The 24,437-nt window shown below is 48.1% G+C and overlaps 1 protein-coding gene across 4 annotated transcripts; it reads left to right on the plus strand.

Moving 5' to 3' along the window:
* Positions 1-1,948: 1,948 nt before the first annotated feature.
* LOC129380670 (uncharacterized) lies at positions 1,949-22,213 on the plus strand. Of its 4 annotated transcripts, none has more exons than XM_055062378.2 (4): positions 1,949-3,470; positions 6,492-6,663; positions 8,931-9,066; positions 21,113-22,213. In XM_055062378.2, the coding sequence occupies exons 1-4, from the start codon at positions 3,371-3,373 to the stop codon at positions 21,914-21,916; spliced, it is 1,212 nt and encodes a 403-aa protein (XP_054918353.2). In that variant the 5' UTR covers positions 1,949-3,370; the 3' UTR covers positions 21,917-22,213. The 4 variants fall into 4 exon arrangements, with proteins under 4 accessions (XP_054918353.2, XP_054918354.2, XP_072140981.1 ...); XM_055062379.2 differs by having other exon boundaries at positions 6,537-6,663; XM_072284880.1 differs by having other exon boundaries at positions 3,380-3,470; positions 6,509-6,663.
* Positions 22,214-24,437: the final 2,224 nt, after the last annotated feature.

A 24,437-nucleotide genomic window follows, 5' to 3' on the forward strand; every position in this document is an offset into this window, starting at 1 on the left:
ATGGAGCTAACATCACCTTGTAGCTTTAGTAGATGACGTCGAATCACACGAATAGCTCAAAATCTCGAAGTAAGCTCAAAGGCGAAAAGCGTGTGGGCGCTTAAGTTAATTCCAAAGGTATACTGTTTCGTAATAAACTGGTATTACGGCCAATAGCTAGAGAACTCGCTCAGAAATGCTGGTGACTGCGTCAATCAGCGGTATGGCAGCGGCAAAACCGCTTGTGATGATTATGTTGATTTACTGCGATTCCCTTAGAAACATGGCGATGACAATTAGTCGCCTAGCCTGCTTGATTTATTCAGTTATGCTGTACATGTTTTTCATTCTGGTATACATCTCTATAATCTTTTCTTTTTGCCTCAAAACTTCTCTGCTTACTTTGTATCGCTTCCAATGTCTGTATCGGATACGGTCGTATAAAAAAATTCCGTGCTTTCTTTTCCACCAATACCAATACGGTTAATGCTTCCGTCCACTTCAACTCGAAGCGCTTCTGGAAGGTGTACTTTACCTACGGGTCTCGCTTGGTGAATCTCTTCGCATTCTTTTAGGATGTGCTGAGTGGTCTCCGGATTTTCATTGCGGCACACATTCCTCGTCTTGCGAATACTTGCTCCAGTGTGTTTTTGCCCTTAGGCAACCAGCTCGAGTCTCAAATGGCAAGGCACTGCCCCTTATGTTATAGTATACACTCCAATTTCTTTCTTCCCATATTAAATTAAAATAGTCTTTTTTTGTTTCAATTCATTACATCCAATCCGCTCTCTTTTTCTCTCGCTTTCTTCTTAATGACGCCTGCTTGTCTATTTGCACTTTCAGTTACCCTGCATTACGTTGCCAACTTTCTTGACCTCTTCCTCCGTGCTGTGTCCACGCTAATCACGCACAGATATGTTTTTACATTTTCAGGCACATTTTCTTTGAGGTGTTTCTACAAAACTAACTAATTACTCTGCGCTTCTCCGACTTCAAAAGAGGCCATACCTATGTCACCCTGCATCGCCTCGTTAGTGGTTTTGTCGTAAGCTCCCAAAGTGACCCGGCGTACCTAAAGCTTTAGGCGTATCGATCGTTCGCTAACTGGGAAAAAGGTGCAGTGGCGCCATCTGGTGCTTTCAGCGCAAAAGAACACGCACGATCATTACTTACTCAACGCCCCCCTACCCAGTATTCCAGCTGACATATTGGCCGTGCCAGGCTGACGAAAACCGTTGTGAACGTCCTGCTCCGTCGATCAGCGCTACCAACCACATAAGCGGATGGCGCTGCGGTCGGTGCTGGAGTAGCGCACCAGAACCGCCATGTCGGAGAAACGCACGAAGATCACACAGACTAGTGATCTTGCCTTGAACGGAGAGTTTTGTCTCGACGTGTCCCGGTGTTAGCTCAAATGACTTGGACAGGCAAGCCTTCGTAATATCGCCTCACACGTATGAAATCGAGACGTCGTTGAATTTCGACGTAAAAAACGTAAACAGATTTCCTAATCATAATCATCATCATCAGCTCAGGTAGTCAATAAAGACCTTTTGTAGCGATGTGTGTTACCCGGGTGCTATGTCATTTGATTTCGTTCTGCCTAAGGACATTTCTTGTGGCACACACACACACACACACACACACACACACACACACACACACACACGCACGCGCACGCGCACGCACACGCACACGCACACGCACACGCACACACGCACGCACACGCACACGCATTTCTGAGCAGCCTGTAACAAACTGTAAGTAAAAATGAACATCGCAATGTTCCTCACGTATACTGGTAGAGAGTGTAAATGCGATTACTAGGCGTTGTGAGGCCGCGCATGTATTTAGCTTTTTCTCAGATCTGGTGTTCCCTAAAATTTTATAGTTTACTGTGCACATACGCATGTTTTTGAAGTGTTGTTGCAGCGTTAACAAAATTTAGGGTTACGTGCCAAAACGACAATCTCGGCCACTACGCACAAACGAGCAGTGATGCGCGCCGTTGTGACGGACTCCGGATTCATTTCAACGACCTGGGGTTTTTTAAATGCACACAACGCATGGTACCCGGGCGTTTTTGCATTTCGCACCTTTCGAGATGCGGCCGTCACAACAGGGAATTCATGCCGCGACATCGTTCGTAGGCGCGCAAAGCTAAAGTCTCTAAGCAACCACGGCAGATCTTATTACAGCTTGCAGTTATGATTGAAATGAAACGCACAAAGCTGTGGTGTTGCTAATTAGTCAGTCAATGACTGAATAAATAAATAAATAAATAAATAAATGAGTCAAGCACTTAATAGTCAAGCACTTTTTCCTGTGGAAATGAATTTCTCGAACCCATCGGAACGGACGCCGTTCTGCATGCTAGCTACATAAACCGGCAGCTTTCTTTCTTTCTTGTTCTCGACACATGGCCACTGCTTGCGTTACTTCATCGTCTCTCCTCATTCCGCTTCGGCCGAATATTCCGATGCTCGGCTGCCAACGCTATAGCCTACTAAAAAAAAAAAACCCTGCTATCTGATAACCCAGTGTAGCTGAAGGAGTATTCTGTTTGGGGCTTCCGGCGTTGAACGTTATTGCGGTTCGGCAAGTGGACACAAGACGTTCACAGCTGCGCTACCACATTAAAAGCGTCGGAATGTCCGCAGGATGTACGAGCAAAACGCAACCACCTTCATGAATTGTGTCGTTTTACGCACGCATTTCACCCGCCGCGGTTGCTCAGTGGCTATAGTGTTGGGCTGCTGAGCACGAGGTCGCGGGATCGAATCCCAGCCACGGCGGCCGCCTTTCGATGGGGGCGAAGTGCGAAAACACCCGTGTACTTAGATTTAGGTGCACGTTAAAGAACCCCAGGTGGTCGAAATTTCCGGAGTCCTCCACTACGGCGTGCCTCATAATCAGAAAGTGGTTTTGGCACGTAAAACCCCATGTATTATTACTACGCACGCATTTGTTTCTCCCCGGGCAAGAGGAGTGAAGTTTACTGTGCAAGCCTTCACCCTGCTCCCAGCCATCAACACTAAAAAAAAAAAAAAAAGCGGTGAGTAATATTCGCGCAAGTTTGTACGTGCTGCACCGGCATACGTACCGCACACTTCTTTTTTCGAGCAGGAAACGACGCTTATCGATACGACAACGGTTTCATGCTATAAATACACTTCCGCAGTCAAGAGTTTGAAAACCGCGACGTCATTTGTCGTGCAAGCGGTGCGAGAAACAAAACGTCAGGCCTTCGTGAAGTTTTCATATTCTATTGCTTTGGAATGTGTCTGTTGTTGCTTTGAAAGAGTTAGCCAGGAAAGAAACATATGGAACGCCAGATGGGCAGTTAACCGAGGGAAGTAAATGCGTATGCACGAAGAAATTAGGCGTTTAAATGGCGATTCTTGTATATATTCTCACTACTTTGAATTTAGGCGCCTTTATCTCGGGAACGCTGGCGATCACCTTGCATCCTGACGTGAGGTCATGCTCAGGTAATTAGTGCTTTTTGTACAACGCCTATTTTTTGCTGCTATCATCATTACAATAACGATTAGATCGCCTCCTGACTTGGATCATGCTGAGGTGTGTATGGCTTCTTATACAGGGATGCTTCTGTAGCGGTATATATTTTTTGTTAGTATGATGCTGAATGAGAACCTGCCCACAAAGTTGCGTAGTGATTTAAGGCGCTGTAGCGTGCTCTAAAAGGTAACAAGGAAAAACAGGAACGAGGAATATGGTCGCAAGAACTCTCGAGTTCTTGGGACCCTGTTCTGGAAGCTAGTATATGGTAAATCAGGCAATAAGTTTGATACACTAAGTCCAGTGGTCTCTATTTTGGTATACTACCTAGCTATAAACAATGCATCGTAATAGGATAGAATGAAGTCATTATTCGGTGTGCATATATTCCGCCCGACGTTCAATCATTTCTTCTTCCATTTCTCGTATTTTAATTCGACGGGCATGCTAACAGTACGTCTGCTTTTCCAGGTCTGTCTGTCTGTCTGTCTGTCTGTCTGTCTGTCTGTCTGTCTGTCTGTCTGTCTGTCTGTCTGTCTGTCTGTCTGTCTGTCTGTCTGTCTGTCTGTCTGTCTGTCTGTCTGTCTGTCTGTCTGTCTGTCTGTCTGTCTGCCTGTCTGTCTGTCTGTCTGTCTGTCTGTCTGTCTGTCTGTCTGTCTGTCTGTCTGTCTGTCTGTCTGTCTGTCTGTCTGTCTGTCTGTCTGTCTGTCTGTCTGTCTGTCTGTCTGTCTGTCTGTCTGTCTGTCTGTCTGTCTGTCTGTCTGTCTGTCTGTCTGTCTGTCTGTCTGTCTGTCTGTCTGTCTGTCTGTCTGTCTGTCTGTCTGTCTGTCTGTCTGTCTGTCTGTCTGTCTGTCTGTCTGTCTGTCTGTCTGTCTGTCTGTCTGTCTGTCTGTCTGTCTGTCTGTCTGTCTGTCTGTCTGTCTGTCTGTCTGTCTGTCTGTCTGTCTGTCTGTCTGTCTGTCTGTCTGTCTGTCTGTCTGTCTGTCTGTCTGTCTGTCTGTCTGTCTGTCTGTCTGTCTGTCTGTCTGTCTGTCTGTCTGTCTGTCTGTCTGTCTGTCTGTCTGTCTGTCTGTCTGTCTGTCTGTCTGTCTGTCTGTCTGTCTGTCTGTCTGTCTGTCTGTCTGTCTGTCTGTCTGTCTGTCTGTCTGTCTGTCTGTCTGTCTGTCTGTCTGTCTGTCTGTCTGTCTGTCTGTCTGTCTGTCTGTCTGTCTGTCTGTCTGTCTGTCTGTCTGTCTGTCTGTCTGTCTGTCTGTCTGTCTGTCTGTCTGTCTGTCTGTCTGTCTGTCTGTCTGTCTGTCTGTCTGTCTGTCTGTCTGTCTGTCTGTCTGTCTGTCTGTCTGTCTGTCTGTCTGTCTGTCTGTCTGTCTGTCTGTCTGTCTGTCTGTCTGTCTGTCTGTCTGTCTGTCTGTCTGTCTGTCTGTCTGTCTGTCTGTCTGTCTGTCTGTCTGTCTGTCTGTCTCTGTTTTTACGCCAATTTGGGTCACTGGGTGCTCCATGGTGGAAAGGTTAGAGTATCTGGCTGGCTGTGCTTAGGGAACAGGGTTCGTTACCAAATTTCGAACCAATTTGAGTGAGGGGGTATGCGGCATGGGCACGTATGTGGCACTCTTCAAAGAACCACTTTCACGCAGACATATTTCACTGGGGATCCAGAAATGGGTATGTGGCATTGGGTATGCATAGCTTTTCAACGAACTTTGTTGGCAACTTGGGTAACTGGGTGCGTGTCATTAGGTGGGTGCCATTGCTCAGTGAACCTCTTTGGCACCTACTTGGACTCACTGGGCATGCGCCTCTCTTCAATGACGCTCTCTGATGTCAGCTTGGGTCATTGGGTATGTACCGTTGTGTATTTGCCGTTCTTTAAGGAACATATTTGATGCCAACTTGGCTTATGTGACACTCGTTATGTGGCCCACTTCAATGGCAGAAAATACATTGAAAACTTCTCGGCTGCTTGGGCAGAATTGAACCCGCTTTCCCTCCCCCTCCCCCGATATAGTCACGACCTTTTCATAACCTATATTCAGACGAGCGCCACGCTTGGATTTCCCGACGGCATCGAAAAATGACGCAACTTCTTCAGTGGGATGCGCAAGGGATGAGTACTGCTGCGTACAAGTCCCATACATAAAGCGCCTCTGAGGCGGCAAAATGGCATGTCGCTACACTGCTTCAATGCCAATCGCACTAACGCCGACATTCATTGTGAGGTGGGTTCTACCGTAATTTCCTATTAGTACTGATGCGTGTATTCATTGCATCCAAAATGGCTTGCGTTCTGTTTCCTGACATGTTCACATCGCCACCTGTACACTTAGCTTTTCTGAAGAACTTCTTTCGCTGCCTAATAAATATCGAAGATTATCGCTAGGCGCAAGACGCACTTTTCTGTAACGCTAGTTTCTCGAGTGTTATCGCTAGTGCTGCATGTCTTGTTCGTTTAAGTTGTCGGCGAGCCTTGTGTAATCAGATCGCGCGTGCGACGTGAGCAGTGGCGCACAATCTAGTACTTACGCGCCTGCCAGTGATGCCGCGTGAAGCTTCACTGAGCCGTGTATAAATAGCCGACGCGTCTGATGCTCTGATCAGATTTCCACGAGTGAGCTCGCCGCCATCGTTGTTCTGAGTCTGACTAGTCCTGCTGGGCACTGGTTCGCGCGATAAGCTGTTAGATTCGTGATTCGCATTGCATGACAATATTTTGTCTAGGAATAAGAGGTACCAATAAGACGTAGCTGCTCAGTTAGCTGCAAAGGCTACAAGGCTACATCACCCGATAAGTTGAGGCTTGGTGGGATTTTTTCGCACAGCCATAATTTAGGATTTAGAAGCAGTGGTACGGAGATTGATAGGTAGAAGCAGATATTGATGGAAAATAGAGACCGCCGCTAGATGTAATTTACCAGCTGTCTGTCTGTCTGTCTGTCTGCTAATTTCAGTGGTATTTTCGTATGCAGCCTATACTGACGTTTCCTTTTGTGTACCAGCGGCTGAATACTTCCAGATTTCAGATCTTTCGATCGCCTACACAGAGCCGCAGCTGGCTCTCGATTTCACAGCAGTCGTGGCCCGGACGCTGAGACAACGTCCCTGGTTCGCAATTCACATGACCCGTCCTCCGTACCACAGGGACGTCTGCAAAGACACCGGAAAACTTTGGTAAGTACATAAGCAGGAAATTTTCGGAACTTACTTTTAAGGGACCACATTACCAGTGCAGTACGCTCTTGTATCTTCATTGATTCTGCCAGTGTTGCAACACAGCAACGACTGCCTTTGTTGCAAATAGAATAACGTTAAGCTTCACCACAGATCGCACTAGAAGTCTTTTCATTTTCGTAATGCTGCAGAAAGATTGCGGTGTGATATTTTTAGTCCTTTTGCTTATTAATACACACTCGTCGGAAAATGTACACCCTTTGAGCCTTATCTTGTCCCACAACGATAATCTTCATCTGTCTTGCCCGCGTTTCCTTTCTTTGAACCTGCGAGCCCGATACTTCCCAGTCGCGAACGCCATGAGCGTTATCAGTGTGACACAGCATTCTCGACAGGAAAGTAGCGAGCGCCGAGTTTTCAAGAAACGAAACGCAAGCAAGGCAGATGGCGATTATTGTCGTGGGACAAATATACACCCCAAATGGTGCAACCGTTTTAAGAGTGTATTTGCAAGATGTAGGTGATATATACAGCCTGTCTCAAGTATCATGCACCAAGATTTAAAAATAAGCAAATTCCACGTTGCTGGACAGAACCTAGGTAATGTATTTTGCCGTGCTTGGAGATACTTCATTTTTTAATTACGCCTAATTAGATAATCAGACTTAATTAATTAATGTGTTAACTATTATATCAAAACTGTCAATTAGAAAATTGTAGGGCGACAAGAAAAACTCCCGACAACGCTTTCTGTTGCTCAATACGTGCTACATAGAAGTGCTTTTCCGAGCGTGAAAGACGCCGGCGAATACATGCGAAATTGCCGCGCGACTGGCCGTTCGCGGTACTTTGCGTGTATTTGTGTGGCTTCCTTGAGAAGTTTATTAATTAATTAAGACTTGTTATCTAATTATAGGCGGAATGAAATAAATAATCTGAGTATCTCCAGCGACGGCAAACAGCATTACCTTGCTTCTGTCCAGCTACGTCGCATTTGCACATTTTTTAAATCTTGATGCGCGATAGTTGGAGACACCCTGTATGTGGGAGATGTCCCGTGAGGGGTATTATAGAGGCCGTCGAGACTGGCGGCACCACCGGGTGTGGCACAATCCCCTTGGCGTGTGAGTCAGGCTGGTTAGTGTATTTCGTGTTGTTGATGTTGACTGGCTCGAGCCGTGCTACCGTCGCCAGGTTCACTGGTGGCGCTTCAGTCGACAGATTCGCCGCGACGGGACAAATTCTGTCTAAGCATGTGGAGCCCCCCAAACAGCAGGGAATATTTTTTTACCAAATTCTTCAACAATGAAGATGCCGTTTTCTTGATTGATCAACGGTGTGAAATTATCCGATCGGGACTAACCCAATGGGAGACGTCGCAGATGACGGTTCCAGTTTCATTTGCACTACCGGCTGATTCTCCGACGTTCACCGAAAGCTCGGTACAGGAGAGATTTTGTTTTCACTGTCATTTGAATAGGACCGCAACGTCCGTGAATCGAGCAAGTGATATTGTCTTAAGTTCAAATGACACGGTCACTGAGCAACCGCAGAAGCTATGCAGTGTGTTTGGAATAATGGTGCCCGTAACTAGAACTGTGAGGATGTAAGATATATAATTTGTATAAGTGTTACACTAATGATTGCCTTGCATATTGTAAAGCTAAAAAAAAAAGTTAGAGCGTTGCTGTAAAATAAACATCGTGAGTGTGATTGAACTGCATAATAGGAAAGGGCAAGAAAAGGGACCGGATATATTGAACTACAAAATGTGAAAAAAATACGCACACGTGCTGTGTAGGCACATGTGCCGTTTCTGCTACTGTTTTTTACCTTTCAAGGTATTTTTCACGTAAGTTGCATCACGTATGTTTTCTTAGTCGGCAGATGTATTTGTTACTCTGCATCCTCTATTCGCATGACTGCCTCGCGCTTGATTTTCTTTTGCAAATTATTCGTTTAATTTCATTTTTGCCTAACTTTTTGCGGCATTCTCGTAGCGGTAGAAGTGGGATTGTACCGTTCGATATTTGGAGGAAGGTATTTTGGCTATGTTTACAACCATTTGATTATCATTATATGCGTATTATAATTGTATCATCAGTGTTGAAGAGGTAAAGGCACATAGTCATTTTTTGGAACTTTCGGTGGCTGCGCTTAACATTATGCGCCCGTGCCCGCCTGGCAGGGAGAATTGCTTAAGGCGACGCAGGAAGGTGCCTTCAACGAATAATATCAGGTTCCCGTTTTCGTTTTCTTGTTCACAGTGCTTACGAAATGTGCGACATCACAACCCCCAGCGCGAGATTGAGCGACGACAGGGATATCTGTCTAATCGAGAAGGGAAGGTACAACATCAGTGTCACCTTGCCGGCGCCACCACTGATTGATCCCCGAGAACGAGTGAGTGTAGCTACGCTTTAAAAATGATATTTAGTGATATATCGGCGCCGCCTAAAGAGTCCACTACTTTTCACAAACAGCAAATGTCTACGAAATATGAAATAACAAAGCCAGTACTGAAAAAAAAAGTGAAAGTTAAAGAAAAATAAATAAATTCAGTCACCATGGTGACGTTAAACTGGATAAACTTAAGTTGGAGGTACGGTGAGGTACCTTTATGCTATTTCTGAAAAATTGAGCACCTTACCAATTTGTCAGGCGGACGGCAGGCGCACGGTGTGCAGATGCAAAGCCGCATTAAAGAATCGTAGCCTCTAGGCGACACTAGGGAAGCGGTCGCACGTCAAATTAACACTGCTTTGCATGCTGCGGTAGCTTTGCGACTATGGCATTGCTCGAGGTCGTGGGTTCGATCGCGACCACGACAGCCTCCCTTCGCAGTGGGCGACATAGAAAAGTGCTCGTGTACTCAGCTTTAGGTGCACGTTGTAGGAATCCAGGGGGTCAAAGTTATTCTGGTGGCCGCCACTAGGGTGCGCCCAATAGCAAGAATATACGGCAAACCCCGCGCGCAGTGTTGTGTTGTTCATGTTCAACGACTGGCCACTCACCCCATCGCTCCATGATGGCTGGCGATTACGGGTTGGAGTTCCAAGTTACGCACGATGCGTGTATACTAGGCGTTACACATGCGCGAAGAAGGTAACGTGTGTTGTGTCGATGTAACGTGTCATGTGCCAAAGAAAAATAAAACCCTAATGCCGAAAACAGTCGGTTTCTCCAGAAAGCCAAGGCATCCATTGCGATAGAAAATTAGTAGACAGCTACACGTGGCAAGGATAGTAGCTTTATCGGCCGTGTAGACTTGGAAGCATTCGATTGCTAACTTCATTAACAAGAATAGTGTCAGTGCGCTGGATTAGTGAAAGGTCAAAGAAGGTTGAAGTAACGAAGCAACCGTGACGCGGGTGACCGTTGCAATATATGATGACAGAAAGTGAGAGAGGCATAAAGGAGAGATGCCTCGACTAGATTGTGACAACTGAACGCATCTCGAGTTAATCGCGCGGACACCGAATCGATGAAAAAAAGTGGTCTTCACACCCTAGGAGATGCCGATAACTACCGCCATCCAAAAGGAGTGCAAAGGCAGCAAAGTGTTAACCACCGAACAGCTGTAATGTCTATAGATTGATTTGGCGGCGCTTTAGGAATGTGTGGCAGGAGTGGTGGCGTGGGGGAGAGAGGGTGGTATACCACATAATTTAAAAGGCGGGGGGGGGGGGGGGCAAGTCCGTGCCTGGTTCGCGCGCTAATTGAGCCGCGATCATCGGCTTCCTTCGCGTGCTTTCACTCGCACATACAGCCGGCGACGCACGGTGGCAGTGTTATCGCCATTGGACTTTATACGGAACGTCACGACGACGGCAAAAATGCGCCAACTGGGAGTGTCCATATAAGTCCTATCGCAATATTACTCAGAACGACACTTACGCTCGGAACTGTATTCCGCTGAACAAGTATATTACCTGTGTGCACCTGATGCCTTCGGCGATGCTGCAAGTTTCTGGGGAGATGGAGCATACTTAGTCACTGTTCAGTCCTCCTACTTGCTTCAGTCAGCCATTCAGTCATTGTACTTGAATTCTACTTTAGTTGTTCAGTCATTCTACTGTGATGCTGAACCAGCACCGTATTAGTTTTGTTAAAATACAGCCAAAAGTACTTCGCAGAGGCTATTGCATTGTATAAATTAGGGCATAATTTTGAAAAAAATCACTTGCATGCTTCGGTGGCTTTTCTCGGCGCTCCAACTTCCATGTTTTCCTAGCACCAACATCCAGCAATCGCAGGCGTGATTTCACGAACAGGAGTTCTGCCTAAATTCCCTAGATTTATTACCATACTCTCCCGCATATTCTAGCACGTTTTTGTTCGGAAGATTGATGAGGTAACTAGGGTGGTGGGGGGATAATTGTGCACGGAAAATATTTCCCAGAGAGTGTTCTAGGTGCCAAATGAAAAAATGAAAATTAAGGTGAATGCATATTGAAGTTCCCACACACACCACTGTGAGTTCAAGCAATGTATTCATGCCAAATAGGAGATACCGTTCTAATAGACAACACATTCTACAGAAGTAGAAACTGCAAAGACCCTTGATTTGTGGACACGTAGTTGAATCTAGGGTCAACGAATGAATAAAAAATGTGGCTCTCACCCGAACTAATAAGAGTCGGTGACTGCACTTATGTGGCGGGTCAATCGCTGGCTCATCTCTAGCCGCATTATCCCTGTAGGAATCGCCGCTGTCGTCGGTTTTTGAGCTTCTGAGCAGCCTTGTAGGTTCCATATCGCCCTGTGATGAACAATGACAAAACAATGACGTCCACTCAATTCAAAACAGTGTCGGCATGACAAAACAATGCCGACATTAGCTACTCATGTGCAAACCATCAATCACGAAATGGCGGAAACTTCGCGGCTTGTTGATTTAATCGGATCGCCATTTCTCGAGTCGAGAGATGCGCGACATTTATTCTATTATAGCCTGACATTTCTTTCGTCTTCAAAAGAACATTCTAATTATACTTAGAAATACTTGTATATTGGGTAAGAATTTCCAAAAATACCGTCGCACCATTTGCTACACCGGGTGAGATTTGTACATTCGTTTAAAGAAAGCTGAAACGGGCACCTTGCACCAAACAGTGCCTTTGTGTTAGCATGTTTTTGCACTGAACAGACTCAGATTTGGAAAGTGAACAGTCTCGCCCCTTATGCCAGTGTGTGAATCAGTTGGTATCGCACAGATAGTGACTTGAATTTAGGCACTTGAAAGGATGCAGCCGCTCGAGTTTCTTGGAGTGTTCACCCTCATTGGAAGCCTCGTGCGCAGAGCGTTGTTTTCTGAGTTCCACACGGCGACACGCGCAAGCGTTTTTTGTTAAATGGCCACTCATAATGTGAAAATCAGAATTTCTCTAGCATAATCAAGTGCCTTGTTTGGATTTGCGGGCTCAGATTTGGCGTGTCCCGAAATCGCGACAACAGGCTAGAAGGGGTTAAGAGACGGTGATTGGCTGCCATGCGCTGTCATTTCACCGGGGTTAAACAAGCAGACGACAGTCACTGCAGCAATTTCTGAGGGTGCGATGATTACCCTAGGAGAAAATTTTCTACTTTTTGGTGGCCAATGTGGTGCATGAGGGGATTATTCGAGCATTATGCGAGAATACATGCGTCGTGAGGCGCACGTGATGCCTTGCAAAGAAAAGGCGAACGTGACGGCGACGTCAACGAAGACACGAGTAAGATCGTGGAATGGCACCGGAAGAACTCGAACAAAAGAAAGAAGCATCCACGGAGAGTGCGGTTGCGGGGGCAAGGCACGTGGGAGTGGCGCCATTGTGAGAGGAGAAACGAAGAGAAGAAGGCAGCAGCGGCGGAAGAGGCAGACTGTCGGACTCTGCGTACTGGTGGTCCGTGGCTGGCGCTCCTGCGCTTACGAATCTACTCCTGAAGCTGCATGTATGTCTGCGGGGCGGCTAGCGGACCATTGACCACAGCCTCGGTGCTCGTGGCCTACCTTCCTGGCCTACGCTCTGATCGAGTCCTGCCACGTCTTCTAACTGCCTGTCATCTATGGACGGCCCTAGTCGCAGCGGATACTCGACACCTGCATCATTACAGCCTCCGATTTCCTCTGACACTCCTCCTCTGGCGGAGGTGACGTAAATTTTGATATTTGATTTACGTAGTTTCTGGACTACATTAAGACTTAATATGTAGTGTGTTTCTAATTCCTATTTCGTTAATGTGCAGTGCCCGGGAAGACTTATAAATTGTATTTGTATGTGTGCGACAGAGATCGTACGCTTCATTATTTTGTGCGAAGTTGGTTTTAGCTACACTTGCAGCGGTGAACGTACCTACACTCTGACGATACGGTATACACGTCCTGGTACGGTCAACTAGCCCGATCCAAGTGCCCGTTCAGTTATATACCCTAATTGATTCGCGAACGTAGTACGTGACCTCAATTAATGTTTCTTCTTTTTCTTTTTCAGACTAAGAACGTATACACATATACTCTTGAGTTTTTCGAACAAAACTTGCCCGTCGGATGCCAGACGTTCGTATTCGATGCTCTTCTTTTGAAGCAGAAAGACGAAGTACGGCGAGACACTGAAACGGAGGCAGTCAGCGTAGTTACGGCCCCCACAGCGCCCACATTGACAGAAAATTGGACGAGTAGCTAGAGATCGGTGCATTACACAATGGCAGCAATACAGCTGTCTCTCATCAGCAAGTCGCAAGAAAATAACATAAAGCGACAATCACAGCAGCGAAAAGGAGAACTTCGCGCTAATTACGTATGGCTACACATAAAGCTAGTTGCAAAGGTGCAAAAAAATAAAAATAAAAATAAAATGAGAACGTGTGTAGCGCCTACCTTTTTTCATCATCTACGTTGTATTTTATGCCTTGCCAAGTCACAGCGCCGTGGTGTCTGTTCTTATGTTGGCATTCAGGACAAACAATGAGCAGACAAATCGTACTTCTAGTTTTCGATATGTTCTCAGCCGATCTATGATCCACGAAGCACGTGGGGAACACCTATTATTAGTATAATTTATCTTGTGAGTGCGCATTGAGCAGCAGTGGTTCTTTATATATCGTCGCGTGGTGCCAAGCGCTGCGAATGTGTTACCCTATAACCAATACGGCAACGGTGATCAAACAACTATCTGCAATTGCGCTTGATAATCTAGAATGCATTGTTCACTTTCTACATAGAGATCATTAAGAAACGACCACGGCTGCTATCTGAACATGCGCTTATGTTGGACTATACGTTATCGGTGCCACTCCGATTACCACCGTGCCGTACCCGTACGCGGGTACCTCAAGGACCTGTTCGGAACACCGTGAAGCCTCTGCGACCCCCTCCATGAGACCAGAGGCGCAGTGTCTGAAACGACAGCGTCATCATCTTCGACCAGAGGTGCAGCGTCTCAAACATAGCGTCTAAAAATGCTAGCTGTCTCGAGGGAAGAATGCGAGAAGGCTCCCATCACAAGCGCACCACCATGTGGTACTACACCTTGCCACTGGTCCCACCGTACACTGGTACCATATCACTGTGTGGTATCACCGCGTTAGACTGCACTATGTTCTTGATGGGCCCATAAACACGGCTAGACCGAAGCACTTGAGGGTCCCACCGAAAGCTCAATGCTTCAAAAACCGAGACCTTTTGCCACAATCACGCAACCCATGTGCACAATTCTCGCCTGTTCAGTTGAAAAGAAAACAAAATAAAGCCGTATGCCTAGTTAATGTTGTGCCCTTAACGTTTCATCCAACGTTTAGAGCCACGTTAATGACTGACAATACGTTACAGCTCTACATGGCTTCATGCTTCAACGCCCGAAGCAATTCCTCGTGAAGGTGTACAAAGATTTTGAGAACTATGGAACCGGAAACAGCGGCCACTAAAGAAACGAACCATCGCATGTCGGTGCTGTTCGCTCTTGCGAACCACAAGCAGAATATAAATTATTGCTTGTGTGATCACTGCGGTAGGTGCGAGGATGCGTCCTATATGTTCCGATTCACATAAGCTAGACTGGGTACAGATTAACTTCGACTGTGCTCCAGTGCACTCTTAAACAAATATACAACCTTTGGGCCGTATCTTGCCACACAGTAACCGTCATCTGTCTTGCTTGCGTTTCGTTTCTTGAAAACGCTGCGCTCGCTACTTTCCTCTCAGGAATGCTATGTGGGCTGATAACGCGCTTATCGTTCGTGACTAGGAAGTACCAGGCTCGCAGCATTAAAGAAACGAAATGCGGTTAAGACAGATGCCGATTATTGTTGTGTGGCAAGATACAACCCAAAAGGTGTTTTTTGTTTTAGCGTGTGGGATACTCCGTAATGCGAAATTTGAGTGCAGCTCTATATGTGTTTTCATTTGATGATATATTGGTTGGTGCGGAGAATCTATCTCGTGCGGCACAATGCAAGCGGAGCGAAGAGCGGCGCGACTGCCTCGTTAATCGGGAGATCGCGAGAGGGAGCGCGTGGGTGACGCGTGGGCGGGATTCAAGCAGCCGCCGCGGACGCGTGCGTCTATTTGTCGTACAAAAATCCCTCACGTGACCTGATCCTAGGTGCCTAGGGACAGCATCGTTTAGGGATTTTTGAGAAGGCGCGATGCTGGCGCCGAGCGACGCCGTGGCGTGTTCGTCCTCGGCGTGATCGTTCTCTGGATCGTTCTCTTATGAACAATGAATCAATTCTCAAAGAGCATGTGCAGTCCAGCCAAAAGCAGGGGCAAGAATCCGCATTGTGCTCCTGCATTGAAGGTGAATAACACGTACCATAATGGCGAATGTGCTTTAGTAGGCTTCATTGCAATATTAATTTGTAATGTACAAAGAATTGTCAATGAAGCTTACCACAAGCACAGATGCACTTGCAAATAATGTCACAATTGACAGTAATGAGCACAGTGTAAACCTATGTGCCCTTTCCACTCTTAGTATGCTTTACTGCACGATGATTTACACCCCTGTATTGCGGTGTAGCAAGGTACAAAAGAAACGTTGCATAATTAGGCTTTTTACGATTATCATTCTGGCAATGCACTATTATTTCGCGGTGAAGTCTATGCAATGTACTGCGGTGCAGCATACTAAAAGTGAAAAGGGGCCACTGTCACTGGACATAATAAGAGTTCTTAAATTATACACTCGCGCACCCGCCGCCTCTCAGGTCGCCTAAGTGGACATACTATGCTGGCTCATAGTGGCCCCCTCCCACTTTTAGTATGCTTCACCGCGTAACTCAAACGTACTGCGGCGAAGAAGCCGCACATTTGTATTGAGTGAATAAACAAATGGTTTTTACAACAAACAGAAATAAACGAGCACCATGCATCAGTCTACCACACGGAAGAGCGTCGCAACATACGGTAGCTGATTCACACAGGCCGTGTAGCCCACTTATCAGTCGTAAAGGGTATTATGGGTAATTCAAAATTTTACACACATATGTGTTTATGTTTACGTTCGCACTCCTTGCGTAATAAGACTCCCAGAACTTCCACAATAGAAAGTAATTTACAACACACAAACGCAAAGAACACTATATGTCTCGTTTTCAACTCGGCCGTCATGAAAATGACATATAGCGCGGAAAAACATGAACATGCTGTGTGTTAGCGTCGTAAACTTCATACTAGGCAAGGAGCTAGCGCACCACAGTCCCGCGACAGCCGCTAATGAGACCAAGACGGGAGCACATGTCTGTGAATGCGCAAACGGAGCCACTCTGCTACTCCGCCACCCCCTCTGCACGGCTGCACCACTCGTTTCAAACACAGCACACCAAACACACATTCAGCGCTGAACAGTGGGCGGTCGACGCAGTTGCATTTACATGACTTGCAGCGAGCAGCACATCCCTCGATGTCCGTTAAGCAAAGTCGGACACGGCGACGCCACATCGCGGTTCGCAGAACTTCGCTGCCGATGCGCTAGGCCACTTCGATATTTCAATTGTCACCACCGCCGGGTTCTCAAGAAAGCATGGGTCACACAACGCAGATTCTGTAGTGCCAGAGCTCATCGAGGCCAAAGCCGCATTGCCGCACCGCCACTACTCACGGCTTTCCGCCAAGTAACACAGAACCTACAACCAACACACAAGCAACGCACGCACGATTACATGAGCAATGGTGAACAACGCGCGGTCCAGAGAACGATCACGCCGAGGACGAACACGCCACGGCGTCGCTCGGCGCCAGCATCGCGCCTTCTCAAAAATCCCTAAACGATGCGGTCCCTAGGCACCTAGGATCAGGTCACGTGAGGGATTTTTGTACGACAAATAGACGCACGCGCCGCGGACACCTCCGCTCATGCAAGGCTGTGTTGCCGCGGCGCGCTACTCTGGCGCCATGGCGTAGCGGTCGTCGCCACAGAGCCCGTCTTGCGCTCCACTACGCTTTTCATCTCACGCTGTCCCCGTACCTTTCTCCGCTTTCCGCCTGATGTTTCCGCTACACCCTGCTCCACTGTTCTCCTTGTGCTCTCTTCGTTATTGCCTTGTTTCGTCTCCCGCTGCGCTCCGCGTTCGCCTTTTCGTTCTTCGCTGTCTCGCTCGCTCGGTTACGGTGAGGGAGGATGCCGAGGGACGACGCGAAACGCAGGAACGGGTGCCCAAGAGCTGCGCTCTAAAGAAGATTGCCCTGCTAAGCCTGTGGGCACCGCATCAGATCCGTGCGGTTTTGCATTTCGATGCGGGCGAAATGCAAAAAGGCCGTTTACTGCGAATTGGGTCCACGTAGAAGAATCCGAGGTGGTCAAAATTAATCGGAAATCCCGCACTGCGACGTGCCTCATGATGATATTGTGGCATTGCCACTGTTACGGTTGCCGTGTACCACCCCGGGCAAAAAGGATGCTCGAAAGACCCGGCTCAACTGAAACGGAAGATGGATTCCTCATTTGCTATGGTTGTCTCGCGGGGATGCCGGTCTGGCCGGCACCCCGCAGTGATGACAGGCCCCTTTGTGTGTGCGACCAAGGGGAGAACGCTTTCCGCGCCGCCTACGATCCCCGACGCACGTGTAACCGCCAGCGGAGGGAAGCACGTGCGAACGTCACCTGAGACAGGGATCAGCAGCCTATCCACAATCAGACGCCTCTTCCGCGAACTAACCACGCGCGAAACAGAAGGGATCAGCTGCCTACGATCCCCAGAACTCGCGGGTTGCCACCAGCCAAGGCAAGCTCGGCAAAACATCGTCCTGGGGAAGTGGGTGCCGCCGACAAGCACCATGGGACTCAGTGCATGTCACGTGACGTTGACGTGAGCAAGACCCCGCCTACGATTTTTGTGGGCCTATTTAGAGGGCCCCGCAATGTACTTTTTTGACTTCATTCTCTTCTTCTCATCTTTCACCAATCATTGAATAAACCGTGGAAGTTTCGCACTATAAATCGTCTCGTCCCTGCCTGATCGCCATGGTCTACCGGACGCCTGCAGCCCGCCGACAACGCCAGGTTACCCAATTGTAACGCCGGTCGAGCTGCGCGAAACGGGCGACGCAACAACTGTCGGCAGTGGTGGGGTACTCTACCCTGGAGAACGCAACAACTTGAGGCAGCGGCGGGATACGCTACCACGGAGACCCCAACTTTGGACGACATATAAGAGATCGTCTCCTCTTCGTGCTGGTGACAACGTTCGGAAGGAACGTGCCAGGATTCATGACTGCATATGGTGAGTGCACGGCGTTTCTTCACTAAGATATCACTTGCCTTTGCGTATTGTTTGGATGGAAGTACAAAGCAGTGATTTTTATTTAACCGTTGACGGAAGTTTCGAGTACGTGGAGGTTGTTACGGAGTGAAGAGTTAGCAGCACTAAGGGCAGCCATGAAGTTCAAGACACTAAAGAAGGCGGAATTGTTGGGCTTGGCCAGAGAGTTGGGCCTCCAAATTGCCGAATCAAAGAGAAAGCCGGAGATCATTGAGGCAATCGAAGCGACCAGGGCAGAAGACGATGAAGTGAAGAAATGCCTAGAGAGTATTGCGGATAAGGAAGAAGAGCGTAAGCGCTTAGAAGAAAATAAAGAGCGTAAGCGCCTAGAAGAAAAAGAAGAGCGCCAGCGGGGACTTATCGCCCTCGGACTTTATATGCGGCGCGCGGTTACGGTGTTATCGCCCTTGGACTTTATACGAAATGTGAGGGAGACGGCGACGGCAGGAATGCGCCTGGAGTGCCCATATATTTGCTACCGCAATAATAAGAGTATCCGGCAACTGAAGAGTCCCGTGGCCCACTACTCTCCCCAAAAGAAGTAACAAAACCGAACTTTCACGATGCGACAACTTCCTTTTTTGTGTATGGGGCGGAGGCACCGAAATGAAGAAACGCAAGGGCAAGCATGTTGGCCACTATCGAATGCCTACTTTGGGCAGCTAATGTGGCTACCGAAGGAATATCGGAAGAAAACTGCTCGGTATACTACAGCTGCTCATACTACTCGGTATACTACACCGACGAGACAAGACTTTCCGGAGAGGTTGCGCTTAAGCGAACGCGTTGCAATACGTCGAGTCCCTACAGTGACGGCGGTGAGCGACCATTGTTGTTTTTTTTTCGTCTGCTAGCCAGAAAGCGTCCAAAACTCTTTGAGGTCAAAATTCACTCGGCTACAGAAAAACAAACGCACACCGAAGTGCGCCGTGCGGTTGTCTGACTGGCTCTGGCAGCACGCGGTTAGTGTGAACAAGAAAATTGAAGTGGCTCAATGTGTCCTCGCGAATAAAAGTAAAGTAGAAAAAATAAATAAGAACGTAGTTACCTTTGCTGGATTTAGTGTCTTGACATGGATGCTTTGGTGCAGGTGAAAAAAACGCTGATATTCTTTTCTCTGACGTGACGACACAAATCAACCATCGCAACGCTTCGTCTCATCGGACCTCGCTGCGTGCTTTGTCAACTTGTCTGATAGTGTGTTGATTTGGCTTGTCTCGCATGGTTCGATGTACGACATTAGTAAAGTCAATGCACCTTTGGCGTCATAGGGTTTATAATAAACACACAAAGATCAGGAATTTAAAATCTAAAGCACGACTTTGGAAATGTCAATGCAGCTTTCGCATCAAAAGTCTGTCATCTTTATACCCATTTTGTTTCGGAATTGAAATCCATGCGCTCCGTAGATTCCACGTCATCCGCTAGATGCCGCGGCAAGCCCGCTCGCCATCAAAACGCCTTGAAACTTTGTGCTTGGATAGGGCCCTTTGCGTTATGTGACTCTAGGTGCATGGGCGTTGCCACGAAATCCAGCTCGAGTTCACAATCTTTGCACCGAAATGTATTTTCGAACGTGAAAAATACATTGTAGACAAAATCCAGAATGATTTCCGGTGCCGGGGGTTGTTTTGATCGGCGGTGCATGACAGAACGAAAAAAATTCGAGGGGGGCTGAAGTCCCATAAGCCCCCCCCCCCCCCCCTTCCTGGCTACGCCCCTGATTCAGACGGATTCAGATAACGGGAACGAAAGGGTGGGCTGCGGTAGGGCATCGCCATAGGAGGAGCTAGGAGCCATACTAGCGTCAGGGTGGTTAACAGGGCAGGTGGTAAGGAAGCCTAGGTTAGCGAATTCCTGGCGAACAACGAACTGGATCAAATATATTGTTTCGATGGAGTTGTCCCAGCGCGTCTGCAGGGGTGAGGCGGGAAACGCAGCTTGGAGTTCGCGACGCACAATGCCAGCCACGTTGTCGCATGAGGGTGGCGGGCTTGGTCGATGCAAGTTGTCGCGGCGCTATTCAGCAGGTGGGAAAATTGATGGGCGGCATGGCGATTCTTTGCTTGTCGAAGAGGCAGCATTCGTTTGTGATGGAGTCGATATTAGAAACGTTGTTAAATACCAGGAGACTAAACGCGTGATCCGCAATGCCTTTTAGGATATGTCCTACTTTGTAGGACTGTGCCTACTTTGTAGGCCTTGTGTAGATTTTATCACAAAAGGCGAAGACGTCTTTTATATAGCAGACGTATGATTCGGTAGCACTTTGGAGGCGGGTAGCGTCTTCCTTTAACGAGACTTTCTCCTTTAACAAGACTGACGCCCGAATATGAGTGCAACTCAATTTAGCTAAGCTCTGCTTATTACGTCAACTCGCGCTGCACCTATCTGCTGCCTAAATAGAAAGGTGTATGCAAGCTTGAATTTCTATACACGCTTCTGATTCAACCACGAGAAGCGCCAGTTTACTCAATTTAGAATGTTGAGCACCCTTCTCAGACGACCGAAGCTCCACCGACACCAGTTCACTCACCTGTCGCGAACAGCCTGACACAATGCTGATTGATGATGCGTTTGAGCCTTTAATAAATCACTTGCTTTTCTTTACCTCCTCATCAAGCCAGGGTATTGTACTTTTTTCTTTAATTATGCCGTCGAGCTTGCGTTGGCTCCAAATCAGCCCTCGATCCACCGCCTTCTCTCGCAGTTGACGACGACCGCGGAGCGGTCCCTGGCCGACGCCGCAAGTTTCTCCAACGTCACGGACCTGTCTCTCAGCTTCGCCTCGCTGTCGAGCTACAGCCGTTTCTACCCCCACGTCGTGGACGCGCTGTGCCGACTCACCCTCGAGTCCCTATGGCTGACCAACATCGGCGACGTCAGCCTGTCGGCCATAGCAAAACGCTGTCGCGGCCTGGAGTGTCTCGGTCTCAGCGAATGCGTCGTGCGCGACGAGGAGATCGACGAGAACACCGTGTTCCAGTGCCTCCGCACGCTGCGCATCCGCAGTTCCATCAGCGAATGGACGTTCTTCGGACTTCTCCGCTCGTGTCCCCGTCTGGCCGAGCTGCAACTGTACAATGACGCCCTGACAACGGCGTTCATCGTCGGCCTGCCGCGGTTCTTCTGCGAACACCGGACTCTCGACTGTATCGAACGACTCAAGCTACACGCGAACATGGGCCGCCGCAGCAGCCTCGACGGACGGCAGGAACTTCCGTGTGACCTGGATAATGTTTTCGCCCTGCTGCCGGCGTTACGAAGCGTTCGCACGGACGACTACAGGGAGCGGCTACGCATCGAGAACTGCGCGCGAGTGGTCGAGTGGGTGGACCTGCAGGCCCCACTGCAGGTCCACCCACTCGACCTTCGGATACTCTGCAAAGCAGTACGGTCTGCCTTGCAGAGTACCCGAAGGTCGACGTGGTGGCGTAATCTTCACGCACCCGAATGTGGGGTAATTTTCATTATTCAAACTAGCAGGTTGCGTAGACTATCGTTGCAGAAGTAACGCGCATGCGTGGTAGCGAAACGGCGATACCTTGTAGTTTTAAATATTCGCGCAGAGGAAATTAAATCGACGGGCAGTCGTACGAACTGCTCGAGCACGGTATGCCTTTTAAAGGTTACCAGATCCGATGGAGAGCGATGGAGCGCGTCCGCGGTTGTTCAGTAACCAGTTGAACTCTTCGCGGAAAATAAAGTGATGTTCTGCGATGCTGACGCAGTGTGAATACGTATAGTGCGCACGATGGAAACAAGCTGATTGAGGCATGCACTGGAAATATCTGCGTCTGCATTTCAAGAACTGCGAAGACTGAGATGCGCAGGCGTTTGAGAGTGGTCGAACAAGAAATGTAGCTGACATCAACGTTCAGACAAGCGGACTGTCTTCGTCAGGGTAGCAACTGCCCTGACGCAAGCAAACACTGCCCTGACGAAGACACGTCGCCTATTTGGAACTTTGGCTTGAGCTAAATTTCCTTGTTAGAGCACTGTTAATCACTTCAAGACACCATCTTGGAGCGAACCCCTGCCTTGCTGTGGTCAAATACAGAGGAAACTACAAAAGTGATTGTGGTACAGGAACCAGGTAAAGGTGCTATTCTACTATGTGTCATGTATTGAAGCGTGACGGGGTAGGCCTTAACAATGCCACTGCTCACTAAGAGCTGCTATACAATGTGTGTATCGCCGCCAATTCAGAGCTATGTTACCACGGCTCCCTACGTGCTCTCGGTATAGACCTCTTACTCCATGATGTTGTGTTCAAAGTCAGGACAGTCTCTGTGCAGATCAAAACAAAGGTTGCGATTCCAGCACAGAAAGAGAAAAGGTAAAGGAAAGTCAGCGATGTTAACTGGACTTTGGCCATTGTGCTAACGTACTCGTGAGGAAGGGGAGTTAAAAATAGAGAGAGGTAGCACAAGACTACGATGTTCAGCGTTTCTGCAGTGGGGCATTTCAGTTTTTCTAGAAGAGCGTCAAAGCAAAACAGTGACTGTTGGTGTTCGCCTAAGTGGCACTTCTGTGAAAGCCTTTTCTTTTTTCGAGGCCAGAGGACAGTCCACGACGTCGGCGGCATTCTTGCGCTTCCGCGGCGTAACCATAAACGTGACGACCCATTGGAGTGGTTAGAATCCCTTCCACTGGTTTATCTAATCACGGCAAGTGATATCCTGGAAAGTGAGCGGTCGAAAATACTACCTTCCTATTATACCGCAGTGCGTGTCTAAGCAAGGAGCGTGTACGACAGGCATAAGCAGATTAGTAAAGTCAAAGACTGCGTTCGTTGGTTCTGAATCACTGAAAGTATAGTGTGTAAGTGCGAACGGCGTCGACCGGGAAGTCCACTGTCTTGGTGCGATCCTTATCGAGGAGAAGTACCCGCTTTCTGCCGCAACTGCGCGTCGAATAAATGGTGTGATGCGCTGTCGCGTGTTGCAACAACCACTCCAATGTAAAAGAAGGTAAGGTAAAGTTGAAGTAGTGGAAGTGCGCGTTTTTATTTTTACCATTTTCCAAGGCTTGCGCATACGCGGGCGTTAACGCCAGAAAACTTTCCGAATAACGGCAATGCGATGGATCTCCATGTGTCAACTTGCGCGGATCAACTCGCTTTTACTGCTTACATGTACAAGGCTTGTTACTGGCACTCTTTAGCAGGCACGTGAGCTACCGGTGGTTGGACTATGCGTATTTGCTCCCGTGAAAGCCGGCCGGATCGCGGTTGTACACATTTTTTTTCACTTGTTTTCCAAGCAGGGCCCTCTGTGCAAATGTATCGCCTTGTGCTGAGAAAAAGGCGCTAATATTACTTCTGGCTTGCACGTGTCCTTGCATAATATGTAATTGGGAAGCGCGACATGCAAACGACGCTCCACTTTACAACGTTTTCGTGCTGTAGGTCTGCCGTCAGAACTTTTCGATGAATGCAACACCGGCTGGATTCCGGCGCAGCGGAGTCCAGCCGCCATAACGAATGCACCCGCCGAATGCACTCACCAAATATTTGGGTGCGGTTAATCTGAACGGAAAGAAATATTCTGCAGTGAAGCTGGTAGACCCTAGTTGGCCCGAGTTTTTCGTGTCCGCATCCGTTAGCAGAAATGAGGGCCGGCCCGCGGTAGAGGTGAAGCAGGATTCAAGCACTCGGCAAAGTGAAGCGAAAAGTGCGAACATTTTTTTTGTAGTCACGCATGCAATATACAGAACAGCTTTAGTGTCAATAAAAACACAAAACACGCATCCGAACCACGTATTTGACGGCTAACCTGGGACAAATTCATAAGGGCGTTCTATGCCGTTTCTCGATGCATGCGTCCGTTGCGTAACGGTTTCAATATCGGGTTTCTGTACCAGAAGTCCTGTGTTCGAATTCGACCACCGAACATTTTAGGCGCGAACATACATGGCTGGATGTACCGAGAATCGTCGAGGGGTAGTGTGAAGCCGCGAAGGAAGCGGAGGGGGTAGGCACCTGGCGGACCAGAAGAGAATCGCACGCCGGCTAAAGTACGAAGAAGCGCGCT

The sequence above is a fragment of the Dermacentor andersoni genome, chromosome 10 (genome assembly GCF_023375885.2).
Source record: "Dermacentor andersoni chromosome 10, qqDerAnde1_hic_scaffold, whole genome shotgun sequence".
Classification (NCBI taxonomy): Eukaryota; Metazoa; Arthropoda; class Arachnida; order Ixodida; family Ixodidae; genus Dermacentor; species Dermacentor andersoni.